At 46.1% G+C, this 12,604-nt stretch overlaps 1 protein-coding gene across 2 annotated transcripts in view; it reads right to left on the bottom strand.

Annotated features, from left to right (window-relative positions):
• Positions 1-5,390: 5,390 nt before the first annotated feature.
• Positions 5,391-12,604, bottom strand: part of Atp10a (ATPase phospholipid transporting 10A (putative)) — a 160,740-nt gene continuing 153,526 nt past the window's right edge. The window contains exons 17-21 of one of the 2 annotated variants that reach the window (XM_057756452.1): positions 10,940-11,026; positions 7,616-7,696; positions 7,423-7,527; positions 6,819-7,006; positions 5,391-6,682 (exon numbers count right to left, since the gene is read on the bottom strand). In XM_057756452.1, coding sequence (XP_057612435.1) covers positions 6,067-6,682; positions 6,819-7,006; positions 7,423-7,527; positions 7,616-7,696; positions 10,940-11,026 — 1,077 coding nt within the window. In that variant the 3' untranslated portion in view covers positions 5,391-6,066. Of the gene's footprint in view, positions 6,683-6,818; positions 7,007-7,422; positions 7,528-7,615; positions 7,697-10,939; positions 11,141-12,604 lie in introns of both variants that reach the window. The other variant, XM_057756450.1, reaches the window with a different exon arrangement.

Below are 12,604 nucleotides of genomic sequence, written 5' to 3'. Positions count from 1 at the left end.
AAGGGTCTCATAACTTAGATTCTAAGGGCCATATGCCACATAGCCTCACACCGAAGTTTTAAGGGTCACACACCCACTGCAGCAAGACTCCAATGCACTGTCATTTGCTTCTTGATTTAGAAACTAAGTCGTGGGGAGCCAGTGGCAGCTTTGTTCCGGGCATTAGTCATGCAATACTCGGTCTCCACAGCCGGCAGCTGACCTTTCATGGCACCCTCTCGGCGGACTCCATGTTTGTCCCCCTAATTATCAGGGATATCTTAAATGAACATAACTGGATGTTTTCTTCAGGTTGAGTCCCCAAAGTTGGGTGGGGAGATGGCTCATCCGGTAAAGCACTCATGGTGCCGGCACAAGGATTAGAGCTCAGATCCTCAGAACTCACTTCTAAGCCATGCAGGAGTGTCGGCTCCAGCTGTCCACGCAGCGGGTGGAGATGGGCGATCCCCGAAACAAGCTGAATAGCTAGACGATCCCAAATGCGGAGTTCAAGGCTCAGCAAGAGATTCTGCCTCAATCTATACAGTGGAAAATGATAGCAACATACCATGTCAACCTTGATGCTAACACACTTGATGCTCCACAACTGTCTGTGCAACTTCGTATACAAGTTATTCATGTGTGAACATGCACACCCATATATGCACTTTATACACACCTGATGGAGGAGTTAATTTCATTGGTTAAATAAAGAAACTGCCTTAGCCCTTTAATAGGACAGAAAATTAGGTAGTCGGAGTAGACAGAACAGAATGCTGGGAGAAAGAAGCCTAGTCAGGCAGTCGCCATGATTCTCCCACTCCAGACAGACGCAGGTTAAGATCTTTCCTGGTAAGCCACTTTGTGGTGTTACACAGATTATTAGAAATGGGTTAGATCAATATGTAAGAGCTATCCAATAAGAGGCTGGAACTAATGGGCCAGACAGTGTTTAAAAGAATACAGTTTCCGTGTAATTATTTCGGGTAAAGCTAGCCGGGTGGCAGGACGCAGCCCCACCGCTGCTCCTTTCAACACACACCTATACATATGTAAAAAAAATTAGTCCCACAAAGTGGGCTTATTAGGCCAAAGAGAAGGGGTGGGTTCAAGCTCCTTCCCAGATAAGGTGTTCTCTCTCACTAGGCTATGAGCGTTCAATCCATCCAGTCTTTTGGCAAATACTGACTTGATAGTTGTTCTTCATAGTGGTCATTTGCACAATATATCTCTTTCTCCAATAGAGTAAGGCCTTCCAGTTTTCATTCTTGCTTAGTACACCAGTTCTGAAATATTTTTAGGCAATTGGCTTTTGTCTTTGGAGGTTTTACTGTCATTTTCAGTTCATAGCCATCATGCTAGAGGCTTCGGATAGCCTACACAGTGATAGTGAACAGGACTGACAGACCCACCACAAGCAGGTGAGCCAGCAGGGTTGAGACAGAAGCAATGAAAGGTCCAGTCCACAGGGTCAAGGAAAAGAAGGCAGGGCTAAGAGCCAAAACACAGGCAAGACCCAGGAATTTATCCAAGTGCTAAGGAAGCCCCTTCAGATATTTGATAATATTTAATTTCAAGTTGCTCTACCTATACTGTGGCTTTCAATTAAAAAATTCAAGTATACCTATTGGAACTGTATATGAAGACATGCATAATTGATTTCTACATCACATATGAACATATGTGATTTTCTACATCACATGTGATTACAAGTGATATACACATGACTTTGTGTTATATATGAGATTTTATAAACAGCTCTCTCTGATTCTTCATCCTTTAAGTGTAAGTTAAATTCTGATTATAAAATGGCATTTCATGTTTCTTCTGTTCATGTATCTTTCTTGAACAATTGTACATTATTTGGAGTATCAGGATGCCATAAAGCATCTTCCCATCTAGCTGCCCACTATCCCTTACTGATCTTAGCTTGGTTTGTGTTTAATTCTAGGATTGACTAACACTTCACTGTATATATCAGATAGAAAAAGTCCACAATTTCTTTGACAGAATTTTCTTTAGTGTTTTTGTCCATTCTTGAACCACTTTGCTAATTTCAGAAACCCCCAAATAAAGAAACTGAAAACCGTCTACGTTCACAGAGACTGCTCTATCTTTAGTGTCTTAGTTTTTCTAAGTCTCAGGGTGATGGCAAGTGAGACCTTTCTACCCTTCACTGGGTACATCTTCCTGACGAGACTGTGACTTGTTTGCCTTCTGGTGAGATCATTCGCTTCTTCCTCTCATTAATCCGAGAGCCTTTTAATTGTGAGAGTTCTTGTGGGGTTTCTCAGGTATATAATCATATCATATACAGGTGATGTTTATCAAGTTTCTGCCAGTCCAGTAATCCTTCATTTAGAAATTCATACATTGCATCAGCCAGAAAACCTGGACACTATTAAACCAAGCAATGAGTTATCACAAGTAATTGTTCTTGACTACCATTTTAATTGGAATATCTTTAATTTTTATTAATAAGCTGATTCTCCTACTCACCCAATATTTGCTGAATGCATTCAGGATGTTAGATTCTGTGCAGTGCCAGGCATAAGAGGCAAAATGACTTAGTACCTGCCCTCTGAGAGTTCAAGTTCATCGCTTTCGATTCTGAAGCAAGTAGCCATACTGTGCAGTGGTCATCAGTTCATTCAGTTACTCTGATGTCCAAAGCAAGGCAAGTCCTCAAGATCAGGCATCCTCCTGTAGTGAGCTGATATACTTCCTCCTTAGATTACCGAGAGCCTCTCATTGGCTCACTTGAATTTCCAACAATCTCACCCAGTCAGGTATGAATAATGGTAATTTTAGTCTCTCGCTTTCCGCTTGTCACTGCTTTCAAATATTGAAAACTTTCACGTTTTATCAGGATTTGGCAATGTCTTTCAAGTGCCACCTTTTGGAAAAGATCATCACCTTTATTTACCCCATGCTATGGCGCTTTCAGATAAAGGCAGTTGGCTGGGATAGACTACAGTAAATGCCATGAGTCATCTTCATCCCATAAGCAGGCAACTGGCACACCCTTTGCAGTGGTTCCCTAACATGGCTTTGCTAGGCAAGTCTCCGAAGCGCATGCCCAGATCCTTCTACTTGCCAGGAAACCCTAACCTCAGGGGAAGATTTTCCCTGGAAAGAAGCAAGGCAGTGAGTTCAGAGCGTCTGGATCCTGGGTCATTTTGAAGTTGCAGATGCTCAGAGATATACGCTTATGTTCTCGTGGTCTTTTGCCAGCAACACATCTTACCAACCTAATGCTCTTCAGACGTGTGGCTCGCAAGAGCAGAAAGAAGGCAGCACCAGGTATGGGGGTGGATACAACAGGAACACAGGACAGTTGTTGCATTTGATCCTGCTCTGCCAGTGTTAAAGCTACCTCTCACTACTCACTTCAGCCACCCCCGTCTCACAACACCCAGAAATCCTTCCCAGCTCCATCAGGAAACCCTAGTGTGGGGGGCAGGGGAAGCCCCAAGTGAACAAAGTCCCGAGCGAATGTGCATCATTGACATGAATACAGAAATGTCAAGGAACCTGGCCTCAGCCCCCGCTGTTTTGCATATTGTAAGTGTATGACAAAAATGTCCGCCACAGCTTCCTGCTCCCTGGATGTTTACAGCATGCAGACTGCGCCCTACAGAGATGGTTCCTACTAAGATTACCTAAACCTGGCTCCTTCATCCAGCTGTACACCATGCACCCTGTCTCCTTGTTTCTCTGTATGTAGTGACACTGTCTCTCTGTTCAGCTCTATATAATGAACAAACTGCACTTCTGAGTGGTGACACCTCTCCATCAGAGAGCCTAGCCCACTTGACCCCAGCATCTATCTCTCTGTCTCTCTCTTTCTATGTGTGTGCATACGGATGTGACTTCTTCACCCTCTCACCATCCCAATCAGGGCAAGTCCAGCTGTGTCTAGGGCCACAGCACTGTAGAAAGGGTACCTCTCACACAGTTTATAGGGAACTGGTTTAGGAACTGCTGGGCAATCTTTTATATGGGAGGTTATTGATACTAGGGCTGTTTAGAATGTGAACGGGAGTCTCTCCTTTGGATATGTGACTTTAGTCTTAGCTGACAGGAGGCGGCCTGACAAGACTGAACCCCAAACTAAGGGAAGACCCAAGGGGACAAATCCTATGCCTTGGTTTGTTTTATGTTTCAAGAACTGAACGCCCGAGTCTGGCTTGTCTATAAAGAAGAGAACTGTGTCCCTTGCAGTTTTGGGTGGTGAAGTCCAGTGTTAAGGGGCCTGTGTCTGGCGAGAGCCCTCTTGATGCATCATCACAACGGGGGCTGCTTACAGGTCAAGAAAACAATGTGGTCTTGAAAGCCCCTTTGGATTACAGTGTTAATGTATCCAAGCTAGAGCTGTTGTACCCTGAACATATCCCACCAAAGCACCCGCTCCCGTGGGCTATGCCAGAGGAGCAGTGACATGGAATTGAAGTTCCGGGTATTGGCCCAGCAAAAGGGAATCCTATGATGAGCAATCTCTTTAGGAACCGCAGACCCCGGAATGTCTTTTGCTTCTGCTGTGCCTTTAGATGTTTGCTGTGGCTCTCTTCCTCTGGCATCTAGCATGGTGTGGGTGAATATGGGGAACTCTCCACTGCCTGTAATATAGTGTGTTAATCTCTTGGAAACATCCCGTTCTACTGGGCATTTTTACCTGTGGATTCTCAAGATGCTGACCCCTCCCTAAGCTGTACTGGCTAACTTGATAATAATCATGAGAGCTTCTACAGAGTTTTGATGAATAAAAGCAAATACAAGGTTATGTTTCATAGCCAAAGTCTGTGAGTCTCACCTAAGGGGCAGCATGGATTGTCGCTCAAGTTAATGATTAACCCTGGCTTCCACGCCGAGGAATAAGATCCATTCTGATACTTGACAGGAACTGTATTCCGTGGACAGTTCTCCCCCAAATCTTTATCCTGTGCTCCTCTGCATTGCAGTGAGAGGTGACAGATACTTACTGGAGGAGCCCGAGACACATGCCACTTACTTCCTATGCCAAGTGTGAGACAAAGTGGCCACTACATGGAGGAGGAGTTGAAACAGCAGAGCTTGCCATTAGGAGTTTTAATCATTTCCCTTCCCCCTTTCTCTTTGATGAGGAGACATGAGAGCTCATCAGACAAAAGCCTGCAGGGAATTACCATGAATATCTAAGGTTTTAGTTAGTGGAGTCTGGTTGTTGCCCATGGCCTGGTGCAAGGAGCCAAGGGTAACAGGTCACTCTGTGGCACTGGCTGCAATACCACTTTCTTCAGTGTCTTGCAAAAAAGGACTTGCATAAAGAGGTGACTACATGGTGTTCGGAGTACACTCACATAAGCCACACACCGCATCGTCATGCAAAAGTGGCAACCAGACACACTCTTTGCAAAGCGGAGGTTGTTTTATTGCTCGTGGTGATTTTTAGCAAGAAATACACGTGACACTGGAGCCGTCGTACCTATCTATGACATGAACTTAATGAAATGCCTGCACAGCACCGAGTGTTGGCAGGAACGTCACACGAATGTTTCTTGAGCTTCCCTGTTCCTTTCGCTGTTGGTAACACTGGAAGTCAATAGAGGAATTTGCCTCAAAGGTCACACATTCTCCCTCTCCTCTGTCTTCCTTCCTCCTTCCTGGTCCTAGGGTCCACACCCGCCACAGCCACCCCAGGGATTGCTGTTCCAGTTGCACATGTATTGCTGCTTGCAGACAGCGAGGGCCATGTGTGCCGAAGACACAAAGCACATGGCTTTTTCTTACAAAATGAGATGAAGAAATGAATCTAGACACACTTCAAGGGCCACTCTTCTTTAACCTTTAAGTACGGATAGACAGGTAGAGACATATGTTCTTATTTTTCTTCAGTATAACTCTACTTAGAACTTCAAAAAAATAAACTTTCTCTTTTGGTACCTCTGGTTTCCTATATTTGTCTTGGAAACATTTTAAAAATACATCTTCCTATAACTCTTCTGTGCAAATAAACATAAATAACATTAACATCTGCTGCATAATAAAAAAGGCCATTTCAAGGATTTCTTTGTCACCACAATCAGCTGTGACCCTTTGGAGGGGGTGCTACAAGGAACCCGTGACTTTTCCCTGGAAGCTGTGCAGGTCCTGAGCTGGCTGCGGGGCACTCGACAGGAATTCACCATCCTGCTTGCTCATCTGTAAACTACTTGTGAACAATTGCAAGACGCTTCCCAGCCCACTGGACAGCGACAGGGAGGAAATCCAGTTGAGCGAGCCAAAGCTGGGCAGGTTCAAGAGTGGCGACAAGGGGGCCGTCTGGCTGGCACTGGTGGCCTTCCTCCTGGAGCCCTCAGGACGCTCTTCTGAAACAGCCTCCCCAGGCAATGATGACCTGGAAGCCTGCGTGCCAAGTCCTAACAAAGTGCTCTCTCTTAATGGCATGTTCGCATCCACTGAGCTGGGCTCCCCGCTGGCCTCTGGGGAGCAGCCCAGCTGCTGTGCAAGCTGGGAAGCTTGAGAGGTACAATCTTTGGGCAGGAACTCGAAAGGTCCCAGGGTCTTCCTTTCCGAAAGCTCAGTTTCTGGGTCTCCAGGCGGCTGTCCCTGAGCAGAAGTCTCTTTGGGAGTACTGAATTTGTTGGAAGAACTATTGGATGACTGGCGTGCCAGCTGGAGATGGGTGGGGAAGAGGCTCCCCTGGAGCGCTTTGCAAAACAATCTAGAAAGAACACATGAGGAAGAATCAGATTCAAAACTGGTCCATGGCTGAGCTTCAAGAGGCTCACCCAAAGACCGCAAGGGCCAAGGGTGTGCTCTGTACCCGTTGTCAGCTGGGGACACCAGCAGATACTCACCTGGGCAGCAGTGCAGCCACGGGCGTGATGAGAGAAGTCAAGTAAAACAGAGGGTCACCCAGTAATGTCTGCATGGTCCAGTAAGGGTTAGACGGAGGGTAGCAGATGGCACAGGAGGTGTTGTAAATAAGAGCCACGGAAAAAAACAGGAAGATACTGAAGCCACAGGCTAACCAGTTGAGCCAGGTCTGAAAGGAACCAGAGGGAAAGGGCTTTTACTTCACTTTAAGAGTGGCGACCGTGGCAGCTGCATGAGCATATCGGGAATGGTTAGGGGTGTGCCCGCCTTCCGGGTCTTTGTGAAAACCCTTCTTATCAGGGACTGGTTGGTCTTAGAAGAGCAGCCTGGGACAGGACTGTGAGGGCAAGAGGACAGAGCAAGGCAGGGGCAAGGTGGTGAAGGCAACAAGAAGATGGATAGATGAAGATCTGCTCAGGAGGGTGGGTTGTCCCTGGGAAAGTGGCGTTGGGTAGGTGTCCTTTGTGTTCTTATCACACAGCTAGGGGAGCTTTGCAGCTTCCTGTATGTAGAAACCACCTGCTGGAAAGTGTTTTGCCATAATACCGGTCCCTTTGGGAGCGCGACCTCGCCTGTGGCTCTCACCCAGGTTTTGGTTTCGATACCCAGGTGCAGAAGGAAGGTGAACAGTGCAATCGTTGTGACAGGGGTCCCCCAGGTAAACACATCCACATCCGAGTCATAGTACGTCTGAAAGACAAGCAGAATGGCAAGGGCTGGGTGTCTGTCGGTGCCCAGAGGCAGCTGAGGGGAAAACCTTTGCCGGGTTCCTGCTTACCAGGTATGGAATGAAGAAACACACCAGGCTCTGGAAGGCAGCATCCACCATATTTAACCAGAATGCTTGTGGCCGGTACTCCTGGGACACAGAAACAAGGAGAATTACGGAGAAGGGCTTGTCCCCTCCAGGACATTCTTGTTGTGGGATAATCTTTTTGCACACAGTGAAGAGCTGTCTTTGCCAAGGCACCTTCTGATTGCTTTACTAAAGAGCTGAATGGCCAATAGCTAAGCGAGAGAGGTGGGATTTCTGGAGAGAGGGAGGGGGGGGGGGAGAGAGAGAGAGAGAGAGAGAGGGGAGGAGGAGGAGGAAGAGGAGGAGGAATCTAGGTGCTTGGATTTCATCAGCAGTCTCAGCGCAAGTTGGATGTGCCATACTGAGAAAGGGTAACTGAGCCTTGTGGCAGAAAGTAGATTAAAAAATATGGGTTAATTAAATTATAAGAGCTAGCTAGAAACATGCCTAAGCCAAAGGCCAAGCTCTCATAATTAATAATAAGTCTCTGGGGGCTAGCAATTGAAGGACAGTCTGATCGAAAGCTGGCTACACCTTCTTGAGCAGGCAATACCTAAAGCACTGGAGGAAAATGTCCTATTTCAGGATCTAAGAAGAGCACAGTTCCAACATGGTGGAAGAGAAACCAAAACCATCAGGCTTGTAGAGCTGTAGGCATCTGAGCCATGGGGAGCCTTTGATCCCAGGACATGAGCCCTATAGCTACGTGTCAGCAGAGGTCATGAGTTTGAGATGGAGGCCAGGGGAAGGATGGGAAGAGTTGGGGGAGGAAAAGGAAGGGTAGAAATGATGTCAATACAGTCAGGAGTCAGTACACATGAGATTCTCAGGGCGGAGGTGGGTGGGGGCACTGATTATTAGCTTTACAAAAGAAGAGCTGAAATCTTGGGCCTGCCCCCTGAGCTGCTCCCCCAGTCTGAGCTCCCTGATCTGGGCCTTCTAGTCTTCCACTCTGAAAAGGTTTTATGGTAAGCACTTTAGAAAGACTCTTACCAATGAGCCTTAAGTTAGATGATGGGTGTTTCCTAGTAGATTTTTAGACTTATATATGATATAGTGCATGTATACACATATATATATGTATATATTACATATTCATACATATACATATCTATGTATATGAGTGTTTTGCCTGCATATGTACAGGCTGTGTATGCACTGCCCAGAGTAGCAAGTGCTCTTAGTCACCAAGCCATCTCTCCATCCCCTCATGTTATTAAACAAAGAAATTATTATTCTGGTTTTTATATGGTTTTAGTGTGTCCCCAAGAGTTGATCCACTAATTCTTAATCCTCACCATAAAATACTGAGAGAGCAGAAACTTGTTGGGTCTTTGGGAGACAGTTAAGATAAACCATAGAAGCCCCCATGACTGACTTATGTGAAAGACACTAGAAGAGACCCATCCTCATGACTGCCAGGCCGTGCCATGTTTTCAGACTCCATCAACATCAAAATCACCACCAGATACAGTCCTTCAACCTTTCTGGACCTCCAGAAACCTCCTTTTCTTTAAACAGCCTGGCTATAGTGGTTTGAATGGGAATGGTCCTCATAGGTTCATATAATTGAATGCTTGGTTACTGGTTGGTGGAACTGTTTGAGAAGGATTGGGAGGTGTGGCCGTGAAGGTGCCTTCCTACCACCATGGTGGCCGTGCACTCACTCACCTCTGAAAATTTAAGCCCCCAATAAACTCTCTTATAAGCTTCCTTGGTCATGGTGTTTTGTTGCAACAATAAAGAAGTAACTAAAACACCGACTTAGGTATCTTGGCATATCAATGCCGAGCACACTATGACAATCTACACCCATGGCAAAAATGACCTTGACACAGATAAATGGAAGCTGCCAGTACCTGGATGACAAAAATCTTTATTTAAAGAAGCAACAAGAACCCCATCATCCCCTCAGCAGCACCCTAGTGAGTCCTCACATAGCTGGCAGATGCTGTGTTTGTCTTGAAGGATACACACAGGATTCAGGAAGGGCATTTCCACTTAGCACTTAAGGGAAATGTTGGTGACATTCTCATTGGTTACCTCTCCCTCTACATGACAAGCTTACAGCATCTTGCCTCATGGCTGGCTAAGAACAGTAAGCCAGCTAAGATGAGAACCCTGTCAAGAACACAGGTGCTGACCGGAAAACCCACTGACTCCTAATGGAAACTGGGTGTCAGCAGAGTAGCAATAGGAGGGTAACTTGAAGCAAATACATTCTGAGTTAGAACTAGTGCAGAAGAGGCAGAATGCCTCATTCTTCTGCACACGTAAAAACTAAGCTGGCCAAAGAGGAGCATGCATGGTTTACTCTAAGGGCTGGGTGGGACAGCTGGCCATCGGTTTGCCAACATGTGTACTGCTCATGTAAACATACATTTACATCCTTCTGCTCACTCAGTGGTTTCCCTTTGAGTCTGCTGTTTTAATCCAGGCTGAAAGTAAGTGACACTTTGTTTTACTTTGCTTTTGCTGTTTTTAGAACAATTATTATCACCTGTGACCAAATCAGATGTGATGTGAACTTTTGTAGGGGACCTGGAAATAGGTGAGGGAGAAAAGATTTTCATTCAACATACTTCCTGAACACAACAGTTTTCATCTAGAATGTTCCCCAAAGGCTCATGTGTTGATCAGGGTTCTCAGAGTGGCCGTGAGTGAGGTGATGAGATTGTCAGGAAGTGGAGCTTAGTATGAGGTCCTTAAGTCACTGGGACCATGTGGCTGAGGTGATGCTGAGGTCCTACTTGCTTCCTCTTTGCTTCCTGGTTTCTGACATAAGCAGTTTGCTCCAGGATGTGTTTCTTTTTTTTTTTTTTTTTTTGGTTTTTTTCGAGACAGGGTTTCTTTGTGGCTTTGGAGCCTGTCCTGGAACTAGCTCTGTAGACCAGGCTGGTCTCGAACTCACAGAGATCCGCCTGCCTCTGCCTCCCAAGTGCTGGGATTAAAGGCGTGCGCCACCATCGCCCGGCCAGGATGTGTTTCTTACCATTGCCATGACAACCAGGCACTGCCACCAGAAGTCCAAATGGAATTTCCTAATCCTAGACTGCAACTGCCATACCATGCATGCAGAAGAATCTTTTCCTCTTCTAAGTTAATTGTCTTGGGTATTTTATTTTATTTTTTAGCAATAAAAAGCTAACACAATGTATTACAGAGTCTGACATACAGCATCCAGTCTACAGTTTCAACAGTTTTCTAGAGTGTCTATTAGTAGGGATTTGGGAGAAATTTCACTTTCTGGAAGGTGTAAAGGGTCTGGAGGCCAAGAGACAGAGGCAGAGACACCTGCGAGCTTACCTCCATGTTCTGGCCACTCTTGTAAAGCTGTGGCTTCTTCAGCAACATGTCAGCGGGAACGTCTCTATCCAGCACCCCAGTCACAAGCTGGGGAAGCGACGAGAAGAGCAGATTAAAGAATATCAGATACCACTGGTCAATCATGGCAGAGGCGGAGAAGCCGCAGAAGAACTGGAACCAAAATAAGAGGCCCACAAACATCTGCAACAGAGGAGGGGGCGGAAGGACAGGTGATCGTTTTGCAGGGCAGAAGGTCAGATTATTGTTTTGCGGGGAAGAAGGACAGGTGATTATTTTGCTAGACGAAGGACAGGTGATTGTTTTGCTAGGCAGAAGGACAGGTAATTGTTTTGCTAGGCGGAAGGACAGGTAATTGTTTTGCGGTCCAGCAAAGACTCATCTGAAGGACTCAAGATCTCTGCAGAGACGTTTCTTGATTAGTTGGCCAGGCTGTGATTTCTTCTAAAAGACAGCCCTAACCTCCAGCCTTGTTGGTGGCCTGCTCACAATCCTCTTCTGCCACAGTCTACTGCTCTCAAGAGACCAGAGGCAAGAATCTGAACTTCCTGGAGCAGAAGAGCCGGAGATGTGAAAGAACTAAGGTGTGACTGGGGCTTAGGATGGCTTACATTTTAAGAGGACCTATGGCTTCTTCCCTGGGGCCTTCCACCTTCCATTGTTCTACTTTCCCAAACACCAGCCCTAGGAAACATCTGTACGCCCATGCCCCCTTTTCTTTCTTTCTTTCTTTCTTTCTTTCTTTCTTTCTTTCTTTCTTTCTTTCTTTCTTTCTTTCTTTCTTTTCTTTGGGAAAGAGGAGTTGGGAGATGAGGTTTAACTATGTAGCCCAGGATAACCTTGAATTGATGTTCCTCCCATCTCCACCTTACCTTTGAAAAGGAACAGTGGACAATCATCAACACCTTCCAAAGAGGAAGACACACATGAGTACTAGAGAAAGGAGCAGCAGAAAGCTTCAACAACCTGTTCCACAGGGCTGGGAGTGAGCTAGCATGTCTTTGCCCTTTCACCAACTTAGAGTATCAGCAGCTGGAGCGCATTTCCCTAGGGAGTATGGCAGTCCAAGGCTTGATGCAAACCTGAGGTTTGGACTGTGAATGTCTCCCAGAGGCCCCCGAGTTAAAGCTTAGTTCCCAGCTTATGGAGCTATTGGGAGGCAGTGGAAGCTGGAAGAGGTGGCAGCCAGTCAGAGGACAGGAGGTCAGTGAAGGCATTTCCTTAAACAGAACATTGGTAACCCAAGTCTCTTTGCCTCTCTGAGAGTCATGAGGCAAGCAGCTTTTCCCCAACCATTGTGAGCTACCTCATTGTAGACCCAAAGGAAACAGGACCAAGTGTCTATGGGAAAAACATCCAACACCATGCACCAAAAAACCCAACCAAAAACCAACCCCCAAACAAAAACTTTCCCCTTATAACTGATTTATTTCAGTTATTTCCCCAGAGGGACACAAAATTGACAAGCACACAATGTATTTTCACACTTAGGGTAATTTGGCATAGATCATAGCATCCTCCCTACCTCAGTGGACCCATCTATGGCCATACCAGTGGGAGCTACCCAGGGAGGGAGAGTGTGGGGAATTAAAGACCTCATGTGACCCCGGGAATATGGTGGCTATTGTCAGAGGCATACTCTCCCTA

The sequence above is a fragment of the Chionomys nivalis genome, chromosome 23, assembly GCF_950005125.1.
Source record: "Chionomys nivalis chromosome 23, mChiNiv1.1, whole genome shotgun sequence".
Classification (NCBI taxonomy): Eukaryota; Metazoa; Chordata; class Mammalia; order Rodentia; family Cricetidae; genus Chionomys; species Chionomys nivalis.
This window is presented reverse-complemented; position numbering and strand designations above follow the sequence as displayed.